Below are 25,865 nucleotides of genomic sequence, written 5' to 3' on the forward strand. Positions count from 1 at the left end.
GCTTCAGGGCTAAAGTAAATGTGGGTTTAGAAGGAAGAATGGAACAGCTTGTGATTTCACAGATTGAGTCACAAACCAAAATTAGGGATGAGCAATGCAGTTTTATTAGGATAAATAACAGACGTCTTTTAACTCGCACTTGGTGGAGCCATGCAAAATGCATAAGTTAAAATGATGCACTGGCTAAAGGAAGTCTGGAATGTGGTTAACTTGTTTTTGTTTCCACGTTCCTCAGCTACAGGGATTTAAAAACACTTGAGCTCAACAAAAATTATGCATTTTGTCTCACATTTGGCATTATATTTGCAGCTTTATTGCGCCATGAAGCTCAGTGACAGAACTAGCGTTAACATTCTCGGTCAGAAGGTTCAAGTCCCACTACATGATTTGAGAATATAATCTAGGCTGACACTCCGCAGTATTGAGGGAGTGTTCCACTGATGGGCGTGCCATTTTTCAGATGAGACATTAAGCTGTCTGTTTAGGTAGGACAGAAGAAAAACATTAATCAAAGAGAAGTGTTCTTCCTGTGCCCTGTCCAACATTCATCTTTCAACCAATAGCACTCATTAATGTTTGAGGGAACTTGACTGTTTAGGAATAACAGTAACTAGATGTCAGAAAAGTACTTCATTTGCTGTGCGGTGCATTGATGCCTTGCATCTTTTAAAAATATTTCAGTGCAGAAGGTGCTAAAAACAATCTATCTAGCCAATTCACATGGCCTTTCATTCAATCGTCGACTTTGTCCAAGTTCTGCACAATCTCACAAGTCCCTGAAAGGTTTCCCCTGTTCTTTGCACAGACTTTACTAATGTGCCCTCCTTCTATTTACACCTCTCATTTCAATCCAATTTAGATTTAACAGAAGACTGTTGGAAAGATTAGCCTAAACATTAGATACTCTGTTCACACACGTGCTGACATGCTTCAATCAGTGCATTCCATAGCCTCACAACTCTGTCAAAAACAGTTTCCCCTTGCTCTCTGCCCCAGATCTGCTCTATCTTATATCCAGTCTTATGGGACAATCTCCAACATCAGCCAACCAACAATACAAATATATAATTGATATATCAATATATCACCACAACGAATCTTGAATGGAACATGGCAGAATAAATCAGTGCAATTCTTCCACATCATAGGATTCCCCTAAGTTCCAGGCATCACCAAGGCTTTCACTCTAGGTTGTCAGTGACCATCTGCACGGGATTAAAGCAAGTTAATGTCCCTTTGCCAGCCAGACAATTCTGTTTTGTGACAGCTCACGGATCTGAATTATTTCAAAAAGGCAGTCTTGAAAGATGTGTTCGAAGGAACAAAGATGCCTGTAGCCTTTGGTTAATTGTACCTGGCAAGACCCATAGTCAGACAGTGAATGGAGATAAAATGATGACCCTGCAGCAACTAAGCCGAGAAGAGAAGATTACTGTTAACTGGCGACCGCATCTCGGGTGACCGGGCAGCTGGGTGGAAATTGGATAGTTTCTGCAGGACATCCTCACCATTCAAAGAGAACTATCCTGGAGGAACACTTCAGGGCTGCAGCAGAGGATGAGGCAGGCAATAACCCTGAAGCTGTCAATGTAAAAGCAGCTTTAAAGCCAGAAAGAGTGGGTGCACAGTCAATGAACTGCACTGGACAGAATGGGATAAGAACCAGTTCTGAGAGACCACAGATTGGAGTCTAGGGCAAGAGAATACATAGGGAAAGAAAAATTATATGGTGCAGGGGGTTAGTGAGTATTGAAACAGGAACAGGGGGATGTTTAATCACTGTGGAAAGTGGGCAGGAGTCATCTGGAAAGTGAATAGTTATAACTGGGCAATAGGTGGGAGGAGTACAGTTGGCACTGGAGGGAAGAAGTATATTGCTCAAAAAAGCTTTCTATTGCACTAAGCCGAGATATTTAGTTACCGAATCTCCGATTAGCTAGTTTTTTTATATTTTACAACTATCAATGAATTATAGATGATGGTTACCAAAGCTGGAGTTAAATGAGAAGCTTTCAAAACTCACTGTGTATAATAAAATGATAAAAGTCTGTTTGGCCAACTAGTGGCTGTCAGAACTAAAAGAAATTAATAATTAATAATGTACAGAAATTCACCTGAAAAACTGCCTTTCAAACCACTTGAAAAATAAACCCAAGAATTAATTTGGGTGGTGCAAGAGTGAGAGCGTGTTTTGAGGCAATTTAAATCATTATTTGTATGCATATTGTTCTATCAGCTTATTTCATGGAAGCTTTCAAAGACCAAAGCTACATCATTAATGAAGAAAATCCTTTATAGTTTGGGTTTATACACAGATATAAACAAAGGTAAACATGAATACATCATTTAGACAGAATCAATACTTTGAATCCATGAAAAATGAAATGAAAATGAAAATTGTTTATTGTCACGAGTAGGCTTCAAATGAAGTTACTGTGAAAAGCCCCTAGTCGCCACATTCCGCCACCTGTTCGGGAAGGCTATTACGGGAATTGAACCGTGCTGCTGGCCTGCCTTGGTCTGCTTTCAAAGCCAGCGATTTAGCCCTGTGCTAACAGCCCCTAATGCTACAAATATTCATAAATACCTGCAACTGAACTTTTCATGCTCTTAAAAAAAAGATGCTATGGCAACAAGGTTTATCATTCTATTATGTAAACAGCTAGTGGGGAAAACTCACTTCATATATTAGCCTATATCCTTACCTCATTCGACAAATAAAAGAACGCCTGGATCCCATGCACATTCTCATTGAAGACTGCTGCCCTTCCTTTTTAACTGTTCCAGTCTTGAGATCCAGAATACGGCCTATGTTTTAAGGGAAAACAAAAAGAAATGTTCAATTAATATCAGCGCACAATGTCTCTAGATTGAGATTGATGTGGGATATGAATTAATCACATGGTCACAGCAGAGTATCACCCTCAGGGAGTGGGGGTTGGAGATAGGGCTTCAAAATCATAGTGTAGATTCCCAACAACTTGAATTTATAGCAGTGTAATAAAACCGCCCAAAATGCTTCACTTGTGATTTAGCAAACAGAATTTGATCCATGTAAGGAGATGTTAGGACTGATGGCCAAAAGTAGTTAGGCTCATCCTGCGGATCATCCAGGTTCTGAGTGCGGCCCATGAGACATTTTGTTGGCCATTGTCCACACAGAGGGCCGCACATTCTGTTGATTCCATCCGTGTCCTTTTTTGTACCAGTATGACAAGTAAAGCAAGGGCAAGTGAAGTAAGGTACATGCCGATTAAACACTAACATCGACAGTGTTAGATCCCTCTGCATCCAAAGTGTAAATACTTCTTTTGTTTTTACCATTTGAAGCTGATGACAGTTCTTTAATATATAAATGGTTAAGCAATTTCTGTAGCCCGTTATGAAATATTCAGTGTGGTATTAAATGTATTTAATCTTATTCATTGGGTCATGGTTAGTGAACAAGTCTGATTTCAATCCTGTAGCCCACTGAGTGGGCCACTCATGCAGCCCAGTCACTAGCCTAAGTGGCTCCTCGCTGGTCAAAGGTGTATTCAAAGATGCATATTTTTAGAACATTTTAAAGGAAAGAAAGGTTAAGAGGTTCAGGGGGAAACCAGAGTTGAAGCACACCAATGGTGCAAAATAAAATCAGGGATGTTCAAGAGATAAGAGGTCTCAGTGGTGTGTACAGCTGGAGGAAGTTATAGATAAGAGGAGCAAGAACTTGAAGAAATTTGAAAACAATGACAATTTTAAAATCAAGACATTGCTAGATCAATGAGCACAGGGTGATGGACAGTCGGAACTTGGCGGGAGTTAGGATCTGTGCATAGATTTGAAAAGGCTCACGTTTACAGAGCCAGCCAGGAGACCCACACTCCCTTCATGTACAGCCATTCACTGGATTTGCACAATTAGTACAGTTACACCACAATCTTCCTGATGCACATACTTCATAGAGTGCCTGTTAGAATACTTCAACTGCAAACAAACATGTCTTTTGAAGAAAAAAAGCACTTCTAATAACAAGAAAGGTTAATTTGGTTTAACTTATCTAAATCCCACACGATTACATCATCCTCAATGTGGCATAACCATTAGTGTACTCATGTATTGAATGATATAATGATATACTTTCACCTTTTGTCGTTGGCTCATAAGTATAAGAGAAGCTGTAACAATTCCTAAGTCTGAAGCAGAGAACTGAACATACGTAACACATAAATTAGTCATAGAATAAAAACAGAAAACACTGGAAACACTCAGGAGGTCACTGGAGAAAAAAAAACAGAGCTTACATTTCAGCTGTGAGCACATTACTTTTCTGATCCCTTACCCTTTAACCTGCTTCACATGAATAACACTCGCAGTCTTGATTCCATGTGCAATGCCACAGGTATTTGACAAATTTATTTATGACTTCTATGTATTCCAATGTACCAAATTCAGCTTATATTTTTTCCAGTAGCACAAACAATGCTTCCCCATGTGGGTGGGGTGACTGATCTAAGTTATTCACCAGTCCCAATTTGTTGTTTCAGTGACAGACAATACAATCATTGAATAGGTACTTGCATCCCTGCATATGTCAGGGCCCAAATCACATTAAGTCTTTACTTGGAGCACACTCTGTATTTGATTGAGGTTTTCATGAGCGCCCAACTGGCACCAATACAAATGTTAAATAGTAGTATCCTTGTACATGGTAGTGGTATCTATTCTCTTTGTCTCCTGCAACATAGGTCTGAACTATCATTTCTTTTAACCTTGTTCAGAGCTGACATTTCCTTGTGCACATCTATCCAATTTAACTGGCATGATTTTTATTTATCATCAGCGTGAGGTACCAATTCTCACTCTCATTTGCTGCATTTAAACTTTCTACAATTCTTCAATGAGTTTTTCATAGCTTGTGCATAATTTTGCTTTTTTTCTATATATTATGCATAATTTCTTGTACAATTTATTGATGATTGCCCAAAATTCAGGCTCCATACCGTGCACACAATTTCCTCTCCTTGGCCTTTTAATTGCAGGTTATATCTCAGGTTTATAACTAGGTCTTTTTTTATGTCTTATTACCTAAATGGTTCCATTTTCCTCACATAACTTTGACGTTCTTTTCAGTTCTGTCACATTATAGATCTATGCTGCTTTCGTTAAGCCAAATAATTCCCTCAGAATCTATTGATGTGTCGCCAAAATAGGATACAGTAGCCCAGTAGTTACTTGCTATCAGCAATCTTGGGGTCAGGGACTGAAATCCTACCATGGCAAGATGTGAAATTCAACTGCATAAATCTGGTGATTTGTGGACTAGCATCAGAAAAATAACCATGAAAATCAAATACATCATCATAAAAGCCCAAACGGATCACGAATGCACTTCAGAGATGGCAGACTGCAATCCATCTGGTCTGCATGTCCACAGGCCCTCACTCAACCTCTGAAGTGGGCTAGCTTGGGATGAAGGGCTTTGTCAGCTTCATCCACATTCGGAGAACAAAGATACAAAAGTTGTGCCATTATTTTTGTTCGTCATTGAATTAAGTCCGACTGGCAGCTCTTACTTCAATAACAATTCTGATCCTCTCCTTGCGGCATGTGAAAAATCTTTCATATTTTAGGGTTACAATACTTCAAAATGTATCTATTACTGCAAGTAGAAATTCTTACCATTAGATAATTCCAGGCTTTTAATAAAAGAATAATCTTTATTGTCACAAGTAGGCTTACATTACCACTGCAATGAAGTTACTGTGAAAAGCCCCTAGTCGCCACATTCCGCCGCCTGTTCGGGTACACTGAGGGAGAATTCAGAATGTCCGAATTAGCTAACAAGCACGTCTTTCGGGACTTGTGGGAGGAAACTGAGCACCCGGAGGAAACCCAGACAGACACACGGAGAACGTGCAGGCTCCGCGCAGACAGTGACCCAAGCGGGGATTCGAACCCGGATCCCTGGTGTTGTGAAGCAACAGTGTTAACCTCTGTGCTACCGTGCTGCCATTCAAACCAAGGTCTGAAGAAAAGTTCAAGTGATTAAATACACTATTGCTTGAGGAAAAGAAAGGAGATGTTCAGCCTGGAAGGCCCGGACTTACTTTGGGTATCTTGTTCTGGTACAGCTCCACCCTTGTGGTCACAGAGGACAAAGGTGATGGGGTCACAGATAGAGGTGAACATAAAGGGTTGCATACACTCCAAGAGACCTGAGTAGAGTTCACAGGTGTATCTGGCTAATGCTCCTTTTCCCTTAGGGTGCCTTAGGGAACTCCCTGACTCCTTGAGAAGGGGCACCTTTGTGGAGGTCAAGGCGGTGCTCAGTCCCTTTCTCGCATACACTCAAAGAAACCTCGTCCATGGAAACTGCGATAGAGTGCAGATCTGCACGCACCTCCGTCGGTTACTTGGGGTTCTGTTAAACAAGATTCTGCGTGGCATCTGCCAACCTCCCCATGTATACCTCAAAGCGTGCAGGAAAGCACCACTACATTTGACTCCTCCAGGTCACATGCCACTATTGAGGGTCTCTGATGTCTCTGCCTGATGTTCCGCCGCCTCTTGCTACATCCCAAGCATCTCGTCTAAGATCGGTCCTAGAGGCTCGTCATCTGACTCGGACTTTGAAGGGGCCTCTTCCTAACAATGCTCTGAGTGCCAGGTAGGTTGGTTGTTCTTGGCTGTGGAAACGTCCGTGTGGTGACCACCAGAATGTGAAACCCAATTTGAATTAGTTCTTGTACCCACCAAAATGTGTTTCTCTGGTACAGGTGACTGCTGTGGTAGCTCTACAGGTGCAATCTTGTAATCTTCGCTCCACTGTGGGCTGGAGCTGGTGATGGATTCGGGATCAGGGTCTGGCCTCACCCTCTTTACTGGCATCTGCAAATACAGGAGGAGAGAATGGGTGACTGCACAGGTTGTCTCCAACATGGCATCACGCATGAGGCTTAGGTTTCTCGGTAGAGACATTAAGCATTGTTTCTTACTGGATGGAGGCTAGAAGCCTAATTCACCATCTCCACATGCCCAGTCCCCCATCCTCCCCTGCCAGCTCAGCAGCTCTATCTTTCTGTGGCGTGAGCTGCCTGAGTTGAGCAGTGCCTCATCCCGTCCTCTCTCACACATGTTATGCATCAACTTGTCCTGTACAAGGAAAGATGATGGTTTGAGAGCATTTGGGTTGTAGGTAGAGTACACAAGCTGCCAGTCGAGAGCAAAACTCATTGTGTGCTATATGAAGATGCACTGCAGCTAATCCACTCGGGTTCTTTGGCACAATGAGCTCATGCAGATAGAAGGATAAGGCATGAGGAGATATATCTCACATCAGCTGATCTTGCTGGTGTCCTCTATGACAGTGTCCCCCACCCCCTCTCCCTTTTAACAATACGAGACCATAAGACCATAAGGCATAGAAGCAGAATTAGGCCACTCAGCCCATCGGGTTTGCTCCAACATTCAATCATGGCAGATATTTTTCTCATCCCCATTCTCCTGCCTTCTCCCCATAACCACTGAACCTCTTATTGATCAAAAACCTATCTATCTCTGTCTTAAAGACACTCAGTGATTTGGCCTCCAGAGCCTTCTGCGGCAAAGAGTTCCACAGATTCTCCACCCTCTGGCTGAAGAAATTTCTCCTCATCTCTGTTTAAAGGATCGTCCCTTTAGTCTGAGATTGTGTCCTCTGCTTCTGGTTTTTTCTACAAGTGGAAACATCCCCTCCACGTCCACTCTATCCAGGCCTCACAGTATCCTGCAAGTTTCAATAAAATCACCCCTCACGCTTCTAAACTCCAATGAGTACGGACCCAGAGTCCTCAACTCTTCCTCATACGACAAGCTCTTCATTCCAGGGATCATTCTTGTGAACCTCCTCTGGACCCTTTCCAAAGCCAGCACATCCTTCCTGAGATATGGTGCCCAAAACTGCTCACAATACTCCAAATGGGGTTTGACCAGAGCCTTATACAGCCTCAGAAGTATATCCCTGATCTTGTATTCTAGCGCTCTTGGCATGAATGCTAACATTGCATTTGCCTTCCTAATTGCCAACTGAACCTGCACGTTAACCTTAAGAGAATCGTGAACAAGGACTCCCAAGTCCCTTTGTGCCTGAGTTCCTAAGCATTTCCCATTTAGAAAGTAGTCTATGCCTAAATTCTTCCTTCCAAAATGCATAGCCTCACACTTTTCCACATTGTATTTCATCTGCTCTCTGTCAAGGACCTGCCATCGCCTCTCTACCTGCAGACTACATGAAACACAGTGTGGCTGTGAGGCACCAATACATCAAGTTGAGAAGCCCTTTATGCAAGGGTAGCACAGATGGTGGTCTGGACACCAAGGCCCATGTCCCAATTAACACTCTCTGAGGGGAGTTTGAGCAGTGGAGGATTCACTTACCTGGTAGTGCAGATAAGGTAATTCTTCCATTTCCTGCACTGCAAGTCTGTCCTCTGGTGTGTTCTGTTCAAACTCGCCAACCTGGCGACTGCCTCCCATGCAGTGCTGATGAATTGGGTGGGCCTCGTCCTTCCATTACTGAGATGGAGGACATTCCTCCTATCCTCCACTTCTCTCAGCAGTACTTAGGAACTGGTTTAGCTCAGTGGACTAAACAGCTGGCTTGTAATGCAAAACAAGGCAGCACGGGTTCAATTCCCATACCGGCCTCCCTGACCAGGCACCGAACTGTCTAGTGCTGAACTGTTTTGAATGCAAACTATCTGAATTCTGTTCTTTCACACCACTGACTGAAATTTATAGGCAAAACGTTTTGAAGTGTCGTAGCAAGCTGGAACCGCCGCAAACCTCCCGACGCTCGGCCTGGTAAGGCAGTCACTGATATAAAGCATTAACTGGTCCATTTAACAAGGTCCCACGGGCTTCTCACTGCAAATCATGGTGCTGCTGGCTGATTTGCCGGGACTGCACTCGCCAGCCCCCTGCTAACAAGGGAGAGCAGCACTTAAACCGCTCCTGCACAGCCAACCCCACTCAGCTCGCAGCCATGCCACCAAGACGACCAGCCCCACGATTCGGTGATCTGACCTGGGCAGACTCCTGGAAGCGGTAGAGGCCAGACGGGATACCCTGTTCCCCCGATGGTCACGGAGGGTCAGACACAAGGCAACCATTGCTGCGTAGGAGGAAGTGGTAGCGGCAGTCAGCTCGGGGAGCATGACCAGGAGGACCGGCACCCAGTGCCATAAGTGAATGACTTCCACCGGGCAACTCGGGTGAGTTTGCACCGGATCCCTGACACCCCTCCCCACAATATACTCTCCCCTTCCCACATACTCTCACACCCTATACTCCCCATTGCTCCACACCCCACCCATACTCCACATTTCTCTCCCCCCCCCCCCCCCCCCCCCCCGGTATGGCGCAACCCTTGAGCACCATTCCCCTCACCCCACTGTGAGTAACCATGCCTGGTGCTAACGATGCCTCCTCTGTGTCCCTGCAGAGGTTGGCCCATAACCAACAGGAGAGGGCCCAGAAGGGCGGCTCGGGGGACATCAAAGTCCTCACCCCCTTTGATACAGGCCCTGGAGGTAGTGGGCGGGGGGGGGCAAGGACTGAGCAATGACCACCATAGAGGTTGGTGCATGGGGTGGAGGTGAGGATCCACCGTCCCCCACCGGATGATCTGTCAAACATGAGTTATTAATACCATACAGACTGATGCATCCCTCCAACTGACCACATGTCCATTCTTCCACAGGACATGCAGCCGATAGCGCTGACCCATCAGGAGAACCCCCCAGGCGCCATGATTATCATAGCACAACTGTCATCCGCACACTCCACCAGCGCAGAGACACACATGGGTGACAGTAGTGGTCAGGCCTCTAGGGCAGATTCTGGTGAACACCACACAATTACTGCTGCAAGAGTCGTGAATACTGCCCAGAGTCGTGAATACTGCCCAGTCCATCACACGAACCTGCCTCCCATCCATGGACTCCATCTACACCTCCCGCTGCCTGGGGAAAGCGGGCAGAATAATCAAGGATCCCTCCCACCCGGCTTATTCACTTTTCCAACTTCTTCCATCGGGCAGGAGATACAGAAGTCTGAGAACACGCACAAACAGACTCAAAAACAGCTTCTTCCCCACTGTCACCAGACTCCTAAATGACCCTCTTATTGACTGACCTCATTAACACTACACCCTGTATGCTTCATCCGATGCCAATGCTTATGTAGTTACATTGTATATCTTGTGTTACCCTATTATGTATTTTCTTGAATTTTGTTTAATTCCCTTTTCTTCCCATGTACTGAATGATCTGTTGAGCTGATCGCAGAAAAATACTTTTCACTGTACCTTGGTACACGCGTCAATAAACAAATCCAATCCAATCCAATCCAATATCAGGTGGAGACAGGAACCCCCAGGTGAGACAGCAGTGGGAGGTCTGCTGGATCCCAGGACCCAACTGGGTCCCAGTCAGATGCTGAGCCTCTGGAACAGGTTTACCTGGAGCTGATGCAGATGATAGGGTGCGGTCATGAGATTCAGAGGCGGATGTTAGCAACATTCCAGCAGATCCATAGCCGATTGGAGAAGTCCCAGAGGCTACGGGCACAGGAGATGGTGCCGGCAATGCATGGCACCGAGGACAACACTGCTAGGTGCACGACATCAGCAGCATGAGTGGAGGTGTCCAAGGCGTGGCTCAGTTAATGATGGCCATGGCTGAGTGCCTCGACAGCATGTCCAGTCACTGGGGGACGTAACCCAGTACCATGTGTACCTTGATGAAGCACTGCGGGACATGTCTCAGTCTCAGGTGGGCATAGCCGAGGCATTGCAGAGCATGTCCCGGTCGCTGGGGAGCATTTCCCAGTCGCAGGTGGGCATTTTCAGGGTGCTCCACAGCATGTTCCAGTCACTGAGGAGCATCGCCAAGGGCGTCAACACAATTCTGCAAACATTAGGGAGCTGCAAGGGCTGGCAGAGCCAGATGGCGCAGGGCTAGTCGGGGCTTGATCCAGCTGCCCTCTGTCCCGCGATGAACCCCAGTGCCCTATGTAATACCGACCGGGAGGAGGGGGCCAACCCGGAGTCATCCTACCGAGTGGTAAGGTCGCCCACCAGTTGCCCCGAGTTCCACCCCCCTGACAATGGCACATCATGCAGTCAACACCCAATACCATGTGGCAGGGCAGGACATGTGCCATTGGCCAGTGAACTGGGGCACTCTGGTCCCAAAGAATGCCAGTCAGGGCATCAAAGGGTCCCCGCAGCATCCCTTCTGCCAGCTTCACGTTTTTAAAAGGTGCGCTCGTGTGACCACTTGTTGGGTAGGCCATTAAATCATGGGAGGCCATTAGGTAGGGGGTCGCTCCCATTAATTATATGGAGATGGGGCTTAATTGGTTTCTCTGCGCACTACGGCGGGATCCTGATTTCACCAATGGGAGCAGGCTGATTCGATTGCAAACAGATCGGAGCCCTGCGCAGTTCTAGATTCTGGCCTCTCCTGCGATTTAAGAGATTTTCTGCGATCCCGCTTAAGAACAGCCTAGCCATTAAATTGCACCCTATATGTACAGATGTGCGATCAGTATCTAAATACAGTAACTGGTGTTAATTGACTTGTATTAATTGATCATTTAGTCAGTATCTAGTTTTAGAGACAGAGAGCCTACAATCTTCTCAACCCCTGGTCCTGTGTAAATTGCGGTGTTTCTGTTCTGCCATACATTACAAGCATATCTTAAACACACACATTTAAACAAATATAACTTTTCCCTTGTACCTTTGTTTTTTCACAAAACAAATTGAAGCAAAATGTAGGAACTCTTTGTGAAGAGTCACCCACCAAAACCACAGAATATCACTGCAGTATGCCATGAAATCAAAACCAAAATAATTCCTTTTCAGCTTCTAAAGTAAACGTCAGCAAAATATTTTAAACCAAAACCAGTTATAATGCCTTCGGGAAATACTAAATTGAAGCATTTGATGTTGATCCAGAAGAGATGGAATAACATAAGAAATTTAACACCAACACATCACATGGAATATCAAGAAGGAAGCCAACCAATAGTGGCCTGCTACTCCTTTCCAAAAAGGATACTTACAGTCGAATAATTAAGCTCATTTTTAAGTCGACTTATTCTAAGTTGAAAGCAAACAACAGTTCACATGCACAACTGAATAAGGGTCACTGACATTTTAATGCGCTGTTTGTACATGACAGTAACTGGTTACCAATGAAACGAAACATTAGAAGACTTGGTTCAATAGTTTCTTCTTGAGTAATATCCAAAATAAATTCATCTAAGTGGATTTTTTTCAGGTTTGAATTCAAACAAAACATACGCAAGATAAATAATACTACTTTTCAGCACTCAGAAATTTCCTAGTTTTTGTTTAAACAAAACATGGTTGGAAAAACATCATAAAAGATTAGATACCGCTCCTGAAACTCCACAAGATTTGCCATTTCATACACCTTCATCACTCTGGTGATTTGAGTTATGGAATGAGATCACTAGTGTCATTTGTGCTGAGCTTGCCCTTCAGATCAGTTTGGAAGTTATCTGGAACTGTACAGAACTACATCAAAACAATTTACAGCACAAAAACAGCTCATTCGGCTAAGTGTCCCAAGTCTGCATTTATGCTGCGCACAGACCTCTTCCCATGATCATTCATCTAATGTTATCAGCACATCCTCCTGTCCCTCTCTTCCAAATACATTTATCTAGCTTCCCCTTAAATGCTTCCATTGTATTCACCTTAACTCCTCCAAATAAGATGATAAACTGTTACAACTATAGTAAGGACATGGGGAGATCACACCGAGTAAAAATAGGAACAAAGTTTTATTTACAATGATGTATTATATATATTTTACTTACATGTATAATATATTTGAGATATACACATATTTGAGATATATATATATACTTCCTGGTAGACTACTGCCAGGTTCCTCTCTGGTCGGTTCCTTCCTGGCTGACCTTATAAACTCTGGGTAATTGGGCGACCCTGCCCCTAGCGGGGGAAGCTCGTACTCCGCAAGGAACATGGGAAAAATAAGCATTTCCACCCCGTAGGCCCCGTGCAGGATATTACAACAACACAGGAGACCGTTCAGCCTGCCGAGTCCGTTGGCTCTTTGGAAGAGCAATCCAGCCAGTCACACTCCTCAACCCTTTTTGCACACCCTGCAATTGTTTTACTGTTTGGATATGCATATGCTCTTTGGACGCCATGAGCGCACCTGCCTTTATCATATTCTAAGGTAGTACATTCCAGATCGTAACTCCTTGCTGAGTAAAGTAACTTCTCCTTGTGTCATAGGGATGGGCAATAAATCCTGGCCTAGCCAGCTATGGCCACACCACATAAATTAATTTTAAAAAGTGAACATAAGAATCTGGCCCTTTGACCCTTTGACCACTCAACTGGTTTCTTGCAATAAACAGTACAGATAAGGTAAATCTAAACTTGTAAAGGAAACATATTTGCAAGACACTAGAGAAAAATAGTACTGAAATGTTTTGAATGAGCACCTGGCTTAATATCCTCCTCCTGTCCAGTGTAATTCTCGAACATTCCTCTGTAGAAGTTGCAGTAACAATTAAAAACTCAAGATTGATTCAAAATGAGAATGGTAGAGAACAATCATTCCATGGATGTTAGAAAGAACTCCTGAGAATTGAAGCCAGTTGTGTTTACCAATAATGGGAGTAAATAACAGCAGAGTAACACTAAGGCAACAAAGCACTTGCAAAGCAAAGAATGAGGTAACTAAAAACATGGTCACTGTGAGCAATCAGCACTAACCTCGGAAAACCCCCTCCTATTCAATGATGAATCTACCCCAATGCACGAAGCAGCGGGAATGAACCCGCTATCGAACGACACTCTGCTATTTTGTCGGCCCCGCCAAGGCCACACTCAGTCACATTTCCTGCACTGAGCAGTTCAACTCAACCCTCTGGCATGACCCCAGACCCCCCTCAACACCCTACTTCACCTGTTGAGGGGTCTCGAGCCCCTTTACACGCCATATGGACAGCCCCCCCCCCCCCACCCCGAGCCTGATCCCTGGCACAGGCAAAATGACACCTTGGCACTGCCAGCCTGGCACTCTAGCAAGGCCCCTGCCATGCTGCCAGGTTGCCAGTGCCCAGGTGGCATCAGCAGTGCTAAGGTGCCGCCCTGCTCAGATTTCAACCACCCGGGGGCCTCAGATTGCCTGGGATACCCCCTCCACAAGTGCTGTTCCAATCGGTCCCCGTTTCTGGGGACCAGCGCTAAATGGCGCCCAGCTGGGACCTCCTTGGCGAGGCCGGTAGATCCTGGAAGCCGGTTAGATCTAACGTAGGCATAGTTAAGTGAGCAGTTAGGTTCACTTAACTATGCAAGTCTGGATTCCGCCCATTGTGGGTAGATCCAGATCGTGGTGTCTTGCGAGATATCGTTAGATTTCGTGGGGTGAACGACCTTCGGGAATCCTGGAAGAGGCCTCTCGAGGGGTCTATCATTGGCGTTCCATCCCGATTCCGGTGGGACACCGCGGGTAAATCGCGCCTGTAATGTCTAAATGAAGCAATAAGATTAAGAGCTGCACAAAACCTGGAAATTGGACAAGTGAGATCTCAAGAATACTGCACCAGATTACTTATTTTCATAATTACATCTACTTTTTCTGATTTTTCAATAGCCTGTTATTCACCGGCCCCACTCCATTCAGCTTTAGATCGAGAACTAGTAAAACTCATCATATCTGCAACCACCAAGAGACTATTGTTCACCACTCGGACTCAAGCATGTGACCATGGTAATGTGAGCATTAAAGTTTCAACCAAAGGGGCAGCACAGTGGTGCAGTGGGTTAGCATTGCTACCTCACGACGCAGAAGTCCCAGGTTCGATCCTGGCTCTGGTCACTGTCCGTGTGGAGTTTGCACATTCTCCCCGTGTTTGCGTGGGTTTCGCCCCCGCGACCCAAAGGTGTGCAGGCCAGGTGGATTGGCCACAATAAATTGCTCCTTAATTGGAAAAAATTAATTGGATACTCTAAATTTTTTTTTTTAAGTTTCAAGAGAAGTTCAATTCTGCTCAACTCCTCAACCATCTGGGTGCAAAGGCTCAAACAGAACTACTCAAAAGACTGATTGCTTTCGATAAAAAATTCATCCTGTCCTGGCAATATATTCAGCAGGTCAGGTTACCAGTAGTTATATAAGCCCAGTATTACAAGCATTCATTAAGGACATTTTACATGCAATAAAAAGCTGTTTTGTTGATTGTAGCATAATCTTTAAAGTTGATTTATTCTGAAAGTTAACAATTCTTCAGGTTGCTCAAAGTTTAAGAAGTCTCAATTCTAGCTGCCGGTCAAATTCAAAAACATATTTCTATTCCCCAGACAAGTCCATGCATTCCATATTTAATCTGGTACAGGTTTGTCAGGTGCCAATGCTACTCTGCTAAAACACAGTAAGATGAATTTGACAATTCTTTCAAGCTTCATATCAAAAATTATGATTAATACTAACTACTTTGTACAACAAATGGTACCTCGTGGCTTGCTTCACTTAATATTTGCTAAATTGTAAATTGTTTTGATGTAGTTCTGAGAGACAATCTTGCAATCAAGCAATTCAACTGGTGGAACAAGCAACAGAATAAAAGAAATTAGCCTCAAAATATCCCTACAGTATTGAACACACTGTGCTGCCTTCTCTAAATTAGTAAGAAGTCTTACAACACCAGGTTAAAGTCCAACAGGTTTGTTTCAAACACGAGCTTTCGGAGCACGGCTCCTTCTTCAGGTGAATGGAAAGGCTTGTTCCAGAAATGTTTATATAGACACAGTCAGAGATGCCCCGGAATGCGAGCACCTGCAGGCAATCAAATCATCAAAGATGCAGAGAGAGAGGTAACTCCAGGTTAAAGAGGTGTGAATTGTCCCAAGCCAGTTCAGTCGGTAGGCCTCTGCAAGTCCAGGCTTGTTGGTGGGGGCCGAATGTAATGCGACATGAATCCCAGATCCCGGTTGAGTCCGCATTCATGCGTGCGGAACTTAGCTATAAGTTTTTGCTCAGCAATTTTGCGTTGTCGCGTCTCCTGAAGGCCTCCTTGTAGAATGCTGACCCGGAGATCAGAGGCTGAATGTCCTTGACTGCTGAAGTGTTCCCCAACTGGAAGGGAACAGTCCTGCCTGTTGATAGTCGCACGATGCCCGTTTATTCGTTGTCGCAGTGTCTGCATGGTCTCGCCAATGTACCACGCTTCGGGACATCCTTTCCTGCAGCGTATGAGGTAGACTACATTGGTCGAGTCGCACGAGTATGCGCCGCGTACCTGGTGGGTGGTGTTTCCACGTGTAATGGTGGTGTCCATGTCGATGATCTGGCATGTCTTGCAGAGATTACCCTGGCAGGGTTTTGTGGTGTTGTGGTTGCTGTTCTGAAGGCCTTGCAGAGATTACCCTGGCAGGGTTTTGTGGTGTTGTGGTTGCTGTTCTGAAGGCTTTTTTGTAGAAACTGAATGTCAGTGTCTATATGCGCGATCTTCCTGGAGATCCTCTCCACTTTGAGCCGGCAGTTTGCGGTGTCAATGGTAGCCATGATGTGGAGATGCCGGCGTTGGACTGGGGTGTCCAACCCCAGTCCAACGCCGGCATCTCCACATCATGGCTACCATTGACACCGCAAACTGCCGGCTCAAAGTGGAGAGGATCTCCAGGAAGATCGCGCATATAGACACTGACATTCAGTTTCTACAAAAAACACCCCAGTCCAACGCCGGCATCTCCACATCATGGCTACCATTGACACCGCAAACTGCCGGCTCAAAGTGGAGAGGATCTCCAGGAAGATCGCGCATATAGACACTGACATTCAGTTTCTACAAAAAACACCCCAGTCCAACGCCGGCATCTCCACATCATGGCTACCATTGACACCGCAAACTGCCGGCTCAAAGTGGAGAGGATCTCCAGGAAGATCGCGCATATAGACACTGACATTCAGTTTCTACAAAAAAACATGCCAGATCATCGACATGGACACCACCATTACACGTGGAAACACCACCCACCAGGTACGCGGCGCATACTCGTGCGACTCGACCAATGTAGTCTACCTCATACGCTGCAGGAAAGGATGTCCCGAAGCGTGGTACATTGGCGAGACCATGCAGACACTGCGACAACGAATAAACGGGCATCGTGCGACTATCAACAGGCAGGACTGTTCCCTTCCAGTTGGGGAACACTTCAGCAGTCAAGGACATTCAGCCTCTGATCTCCGGGTCAGCATTCTACAAGGAGGCCTTCAGGAGACGCGACAACGCAAAATTGCTGAGCAAAAACTTATAGCTAAGTTCCGCACGCATGAATGCGGACTCAACCGGGATCTGGGATTCATGTCGCATTACATTCGGCCCCCACCAACAAGCCTGGACTTGCAGAGGCCTACCGACTGAACTGGCTTGGGACAATTCACACCTCTTTAACCTGGAGTTACCTCTCTCTCTGCATCTTTGATGATTTGATTGCCTGCAGGTGCTCGCATTCCGGGGCATCTCTGACTGTGTCTATATAAACATTTCTGGAACAAGCCTTTCCATTCACCTGAAGAAGGAGCCGTGCTCCGAAAGCTCGTGTTTGAAACAAACCTGTTGGACTTTAACCTGGTGTTGTAAGACTTCTTACTGTGCTCACCCCAGTCCAACGCCGGCATCTCCACATCATTCTCTAAATTAGATTTGTGATAAGTACCTTAACATTATGAAAATACCTGAAGTGGTGTTATTACTAAATTACCACTTGGCAGTAAAGAGCTAAACAAACAAATCTGATAGTTATTGTGGGTCTTTTCATGTTTCCTGACTGCCACTGCAAAAGGCATGCCTTTTTTAAAAAAATCTCTAACTATTTTTTAAGTTCGTATTTAAAGCAGTTTTCGTACATTTATATTGCAGTAACTTTTCACACCTTATCAAGGCAGCTATTAAATATCCAACTCCCATGTTGCATCATTTTTCATAATGTCCACAAGCAGTTCTGGATTAACAAGGTTAAGCCTGAGGCCAGTTCAAAAATCTCAAGGTTTCTAACTGAACAGGGTGGCTCAAAACATTGGAAGAATGGAAACAGCTCGTGGTGATATGCATGACTGTAAATACACAAGGGGTTAATGTAAATACACTAAGACTAAGTAAACACTAGAGGGAGCACCAGAGACATCATGACATGCAGACATACAACTAATGAACACATAGAATAGGACACGGCCAATGGGCAGTCAAGACACCCAGAGGTGACACTACCACAAGGGGGCAACCCATATAAAAGGACAGGGCACACATGCTCTTTCTCTTTCCACAGGCAACACTCAGAGAAAAGGACAGGGGCAGATCAGAAGCATCACACCCACTGCATGGCTTAGAGCAGACTGGTTAGTTAGACTGAGTTACAATAGCAAGATTAGCAGGAGAGTCGAACTCAAGTAGGAGAATTGTTAACTGTTCAATAAATGTGTTAAACCTATCTCCAAGTCTGAACCTTCCTTTGTCAGAGCATACATCAAGGGAGCAGCTTAAGCTACATGAAGAAGCATAACACAACACAGCTTACAGACCATGCAGCCTTCTGAACCTGTTCCTGTGGTGAATCTTGAGGGTAGCTGATTTGTTCTAACTCAGGTTCCTTCCTCTTGCCGAGAATTGGATGCAATATTGCAAAGTCATCAATGCCAATCTCTGAGACTGTTGCCAAGATGCATTACTCTTCTTGTCCTTTTCACATCTTTGCAGCCTTTGAAACTGTCAACCGCAGCATCCTCTTTCAACATCACTTCTCCCACTGTCCAGCTCAATGGGACCTGCCCATTTGTTTCCACTCCACATGCGATTACAGCATCACCAACAGTGGCTTCTTTTCTCACTATCACACTGTTAGAACATAGAAGGAGGCCATTCGGCCCATCAAGTCTGCACCGACCCACTTAAGCCCTGTTATTTCCAGAGTCTCAACAATCTATCCTTGTCCTCCCCCCACCCCCCACCCCGCCTTCTGTCCCTTATCTGTCTATAAATGGGAGTCAGATTCCACACGTACACCAATAACAGCTGACTCTCCCTCTCCACTACTTCCCTTGCCCCTTCACTGCCATTGTATTGTCAAGACTACTGCCCAGCTCTAAATTTATTTCCAGTTACCAACACGGACGACGCTGGAACCTTTGATTTCAGCCCTGTCCACAACATCACAGTCTATCCCCCTCCCAGCTTTGTCTTAGGTTGAATCAGACTGTTAAATTCCATTAAACCATATCCTCTCAATCGGAAAAACCTATTCCCACCTCCAGGGTACCACCCGCCTTCAACCCCTTTGCAGCTGAAACTTTCTTTTATTTTATTTGCTCATCAGATGTGGACGTCGATGGCTGCCCCAGAATTTATTTGCCTGTCCTAACTGCCCTTCAACTGAGTGGCTTGCTTTGCCATTTCAGAGGGCACCTTTTAAGAATCAATCACATTGGTGTGGATCTGGAGTCACGTGAAGGCCAGACCAGGTAGGTTTTTATGAGAATCTATAATAGTTTCATGATCATCATTAGACTTTTAATTCCATATTTTTATTGAATTCAAATTTCACCATTGCCATAGTGGGATTCGAACTCGGGTCCCCAGAGCATTGTCCTGGGTGCACAGATTATTAGTCCAGTGACAATACCGCTATGCCCATTTCACTTCACCTTCCCAGTCATCTATTCCCTTCAGTCCTCCATAAATTCAACTGATCCAAAATTCTGCTCTCAACATCCTGTCACACACCAAGCGCCACTGACCCATCGCTCCTGTCCATCTTGGTAAGATTGCTTTCCGGTACCTCAATGTTTCCAATTCTCATTCATGCTTGAACTCACTCCAAACACCTGTAGCCCTTCAACACCAACCTGCACCTTCCTCACCACCTGGCTCACCAGCATTTTGGTCACCACCCTGAATGTTCTCTTTCTTTGACTAGGCTTCCATCTTTTTCTAACTTGACCTCTGTGAAACGACTGGCAGCATTTTTCCATGTTAGTAACTGTCTTTTGTCAGTAGCTTTCACATTTAAGGGAATTCCAATTAATTTTTGCTAGTCTAAATATGGGCTGAAATGATGATGTAACTGATCAATTTTCCACTGCATACCACAATTGCAGTTATGCCCGTTATGCTATGAGAATGTATATAAGGTGTGATATATTAAGTTGAATTGGCCACTGTTGAATTTACTAGCTTAAACTTTATGGGCGAGTAAAATGTATTACTGGTCAATTCACCTGTGCAAGCACTGAACAGACATGTCCTGTGTCCTGTATTCCTAAGACTGGGTATAGGCAATAAAATAAACAAAAGCGAGTAATTACAAGTCAGGTAAGAGATTTGTACTTATTGTAAACACCCCAATGATACATCATTAAGAGAATCTTGTAACTTCTTCTGGTCCCATGTTCATCATCACGGTCAGGGGAGTGAGGAACCTTGAAACACTGTGAAGAAAGACACCTTGTCGCTGTTTATCCAACATGTGGAATGCTAGGTCTCATTGGGAGTTCTGCAACAGTCCAAAGGGGCAATTTTGGAACGGTTCATTGGGACTCTGTTCATGAGGGGTGACATCATGATTAAACACTCAGAGCTGACCATATAGGGAATAATCGCCATAGGTTCTCAAGACATGTACAGAGGAGCGTAAGAAAGGCGTACCTTTCTTTGTTCTTCACTGTGTAGTTGGATGTCTCGGTCTCTTAGTCCTGGTACATCACTGAAGGAATTCCTCAGGGTAGTGTCCTAGACCCAACCATCTTTAGCTGCTTCATCAATGACCTCCCCTCCATCATCAGATCAGGTGGGGATGTTCGCGGATAATTGCGCAATGTTCAGCACCATTTGTTACTCCTCAGATTTGCAGCAATCCATGTGAATATGCAGCAGGACCAAGACAACATTTAGGCTTAAGCTGATAAACCGTATAAATACCGTGACCACAAGTGCAGGTCAGAGGCTGAGAATTCTGCTGAGAGTAACTCACCTCCTGACTCTTCAAAGCCTGTCTACCATCTACAAGGCACAAATCAGGAGTGTGATGGAACACTCTCCGCTTGCCTGGATGAGTGCAGCTCTAACAACACCATGTGGGAAAAAGCAGCCCACTGGATTGGCACCCCATCCACTACCTTCAACATTCATTTCCTCCACCACTGACATACACTGGAAGCAATGTGGACCATCTATAACAGTGTTTTTCAAACTTTTTCCGAGGACCCACTTTTGGCAACCAGCCAACCTTCAGGGCCCATACTGGCCAACTTTGCAACACACGCCGACCGGCTTTCGCGACCCATGACGGCCAACCTTCGCGACACATGCCATGTTTGCTTACCTTTAATCCAAAAGAGGACCCTGCTTGGTCCTCACAATTTCATTCCAATCAGGTTCACAGGAGGAGAAGGCGATGCACATATCAGGCGCAGACTTTAGCCAGTTCCTTTGTGCCGCCTTCATCTTTATGAGAACAGAAAATCCAACCTCGCACATGTAGGTTATAGCAAAGGGCAACAGCAACAAAATGGCTGTTTTACTCAGCATGGGATACTCCTGCGAAATGCTACAGCAGAATGCTGACAGCTTTGTAAGCTATGGGCATGTTTTAATGTGGTATCACAGGTAAGCTGCAGCAGCGTAGTCTTTTCATTTGGAGTCATTTGTACTCTGCGGTCTCAACCTGAAAATACATTTTTCACACACCACTTCTCTTTCAAATTCTGAAACTTCTCTCATTTGCCAGCGTATTACACACATGGGCTTCTCCTCCTTAATTGCATTAGAACATAGAACATTACAGCGCAGTACAGGCCCTTCGGCCCTCGATGTTGCGCAGTCCTGTGAAACCCTTCTAAAGTCCCTCTACACTATTCCCTTATCATACATATGCCTATCTAATGACTATTTGAATGTGTTTAGTGTTGGCGAGTCCACTACTGTTGCAGGCAGGGCATTCCACGCCCTTACTACTCTCTGAGTAAAGAACTTACCTCTGACATCTGTCCTATATCTATCTCCCCTCAATTTAAAGCTATGTCCCCTCATGCTGGACATCACCATCCGAGGAAAAAGGCTCTCAATGTCCACCCTATCTAATCCTCTGATCATCTTGTATGCCTCAATTAAGTCACCTCGTAACCTTCTTCTCTCGAACGAAAACAGCCGCAAGTCCTTCAGCCTTTCCTCATATGATCTTCCCTCCATACCAGGCAACATTCTTGTAAATCTCCTCTGTACCCTTTCCAATGCTTCTACATCCTTCCTATAATGTGGCGACCAGAACTGCACACAATACTCCAAATGCGGCCGCACCAGAGTTTTGTACATGACCTCATGGCTCCAAAACTCAATTCCTCTACCAATAAAAGCTAACACACCGTACGCCTTCTTAACAACCCTCTCAAACTGGGTGGCAACTTTCAGGGATCTATGGACATGGACACCGAGATCTCTCTGCTCGTCCACACTACCAAGAATCTTACCATTAGCCCAGTACTCTGTCTTCCTGTTATTCCTTCCAAAATGAATCACCTCACACTTTTCTGCATTAAACTCCATTTCCCACCTGTCAGCCCAGCTCTGCAGCTTATCTATGTCCCTCTGTAACTTGTAACATCCTTCTGCACTGTCCACAACTCCACCGACTTTAGTGTCATCTGCAAATTTACTCACCCATCCTTCTACGCCCTCCTCCAGGCCATTTATAAAAATGAAAAACAGCAACGGCCCCAAAACAGATCCTTGTGGCACACCACTAGTAACTGGACACCAGTCAGAGCATTTCCCATCAACCACCACTCTTTGTCTTCTATCAGCTAGCCAATTTCTGATCCAAACTGCTAAATCACCCTGAATCCCATGCCTCAGTATTTTCTGCAATAGCCTACCGTGAGGAACCTTATCAAACACTTTACTGAAATCCATATACACCACATCAACTGCTTTGCCCTCATCCACCTGTTTGGTCACCTTCTCGAAGAACTCAATGAGGTTTGTGAGACACGACCTACCCTTCACAAAACCATGTTGACTATCTCTAATCAAATCATTCCTTTCCAGATGATTATACATCCTATCTCTTATAAACCTTTCCAAGATTTTTTCCACAACAGAAGTAAGGCTCACTGGTCTATAGTTACCGGGGTTATCTCTACTCCCCTTCTTGTACAAGGGGACAACATTGTCACAATTAACAAAACCATACCTCAAGAAATTGTCTTTATACTTCTTTCTTCCAAGTTAAATTTATTTTTGCAGGGCTGTTAACCAGAGGCTCTGGAACTCTAACACTACCACTGCCCTGGACTCTCCTGTGCAGCTCTCTCCAGCAAATTCTGTGTGAGACCCTATCCAATAGGTAAACTGCCTCTTTCAGTCTCTGGCCATCTCTTACTTTTAAGAAAACCATTGGTCTTCACATTTCACTTGCCTTGCTTGTCAGCAGCTGCAAAATTGAAACAATTCTGCTCCCTGGTTTGGCGCCAAAAGCAGGTACCTGCACGGCGCTTCACTCAATTCTACGTACAGGGCGTGTGACCTGCTCTCTGCTGCTGCTTCTGGCCAGAAGACTCCACACAGCCTAATGTATCTCCATTTGAAAGGCTGCAGCAGCCGCAGTTCTCGATGTAAAAGCTGGTAGCGGCTGTTCGGTGCTTTTCCTGGTTTTTCAAAGGCAGGGTCACGACCTGTAGGTGGGTCGCAGTCGGGTGTTGGGCAGGTCCCAGAGCAATCAGTCCTGCCGTGGTCCCGATTGCTCTGTGACCCACCCGACACATGACCGCAACCCACCTACAGGTCACGACCCGGAAAACCCTGATCTACAAGATGCACTGCTGGGACTCACCAAGGCTTCGTAGACAGAATCTTCAAACCCACGATCGCTACCATTTAGGAGAACAAGGGCAGCAGACACATGGAGGGCAACTTACAGGTGGTGGTGGTGTTCCCAAGTCACTCACCATACTGACTTGAAAATATATTGCCATTCCTTTATTGTTGCTGGGTTGAAATCCAATAACACTCTTCCTAAAAGCAGAATACCTGAGTGAGAGAGACCAATTGCTTACTGTAGATCAAAGAAAAAAGTTTGAAGGGCAAGGTTGGAGACTGTGAGGAAGATACGGCATTGTGGCTACCATTCAGACAACTGGATGATCTCATGGTTTAAAGTAAGACAATCCACAATTATCCTGTGAATTGAGAGGGTCCAACGTCTGTAGGGTATTTATAAAATGAGGACACATGTGAAAGGGGTCATTTTTGTAAGTTTTGCTTTTCATTGAAGATCCTGCATGATGTTATTCGCTTGTTCAACAGCTAGTGTGCTATTCATATCCTTGTAATTTTGCGGTATAGTTCAATGAAGTTAGATCAAGAATTTTGTAATCCTATACATCTGCTATTATTTATTCTATTCAAGTCTGAATACTCAAAACAGTTCACATGTTACACCTGTGTTGGCGTAGTAGTATTGTCACTGGATTAATAATCCAGAGATCCAGTGTACTACTCTGAGGTCCTGGGTTCAAATCCCGCCACTGCAGATGGTGAAATTTGAATTCAATAAAAATCTGGTGATGATGACAAAACCATTATCAATTGTCATAAAAAACCATCTGGTTCACTAATGTCCTTTTGGGAAGGAAATCTGCCATCCTTACCTGGTCTGGCCTACATGTGACTCCAGACCCAGAGCAATGTGGTTGACTCTTAACTATCCCCCTCGGGCAATTAGGGATGGGCAATAAATGCTGGCACAGCCTGCAATGCCCACGTTCCATGAACGAATAAAATAAAAAATCCTACAGTCTAAGATTCTAGAGCGAGAAGGCATCCCAACACACGTCAGATGATCCTTTCAGTGCTGAACCCTAATTATTCCTGAGGTAACTGTTACTACTACGTCGCCATTGCAAATGATAGAAGATAATCTGTTTTTCCAACTGATTTGAAATCAGAAGCCATTTCAAAATTTTAAAAGCCATTTGAACTTTTAAAGATATTAAAGTCAACAGAGAGTGCTCTGTAAGTTCAGTGAATGTCTGAGAGAAAAGCACAGGGGCTGATTCAGCACAGGGCTAAATAGCTGGCTTTTAAAGCAGACCAAGGCAGGCCAGCAGCATGGTCCAATTCCCGTACCAGCCTCCCCGAACAGGCACCGGAATGTGGTGACTAGGGGCTTTTCACAGTAACTTCATTTGAAGCCTACTTGTGACAATAAGCGATTTTCTATTCATTTTCATTTCATGTGTTTAAAACCACCTTTGCTTTTATCATTGCATTCAAAAGCAATAATTCAGTAAAAGATACATAAACGAAAAGATTCCAGCATCCGTAGTAATTTGCTTTTATTAAAAGATACTTAAACTTCTCTCAATGCATGTCCTCCTTCCACGTGATGTGACAGGATTTCTCATTATCCACAGTTTTTCTAATGACTTGAAAAAGTACAAGGTGAAGTTTTAAAAGTTTTTATTGGTAAAGTCTCAAAGAGGCTACACCTCAGAAATATGAGAGCGATCAACAACTTATTGTTTTGCAGAAGTGTTTAATCGTGCAATCATCAGTGTGGCTCCAGCGTTTTCGGATTTTAATTTAGCTTTCCAACAGTTTATTTCCTTTTACTTTTAGCTATATATTTATCCAGCTGCATAGGTAAGGGTATGAAAGCAATCTTGAGAAAATATTTTTCACTGTAAAATGAATATGAACTGCTTCCTGGCCATTCTCCTTCCTGTGCTGCCAACCCCAGGACCCTCCCTCCTGTTAGAAAACCAGCATGCTTGCACACAGTT

General features: G+C 44.6%; 1 protein-coding gene across 3 annotated transcripts in view; it reads right to left on the bottom strand.

Moving 5' to 3' along the window:
• Nucleotides 1-25,865, bottom strand: part of arnt2 (aryl-hydrocarbon receptor nuclear translocator 2) — a 379,980-nt gene that overhangs the window by 200,698 nt on the left and 153,417 nt on the right. For all 3 annotated transcript variants that reach the window (XM_038814349.1, XM_038814347.1, XM_038814350.1), the window contains one exon: nucleotides 2,706-2,808. In XM_038814349.1, the coding sequence (XP_038670277.1) occupies nucleotides 2,706-2,808 (103 nt within the window). The remainder of the gene's footprint in view (nucleotides 1-2,705; nucleotides 2,809-25,865) is intronic.

The sequence above is a fragment of the Scyliorhinus canicula genome, chromosome 12, assembly GCF_902713615.1.
Source record: "Scyliorhinus canicula chromosome 12, sScyCan1.1, whole genome shotgun sequence".
NCBI classification, from domain to species: Eukaryota; Metazoa; Chordata; class Chondrichthyes; order Carcharhiniformes; family Scyliorhinidae; genus Scyliorhinus; species Scyliorhinus canicula.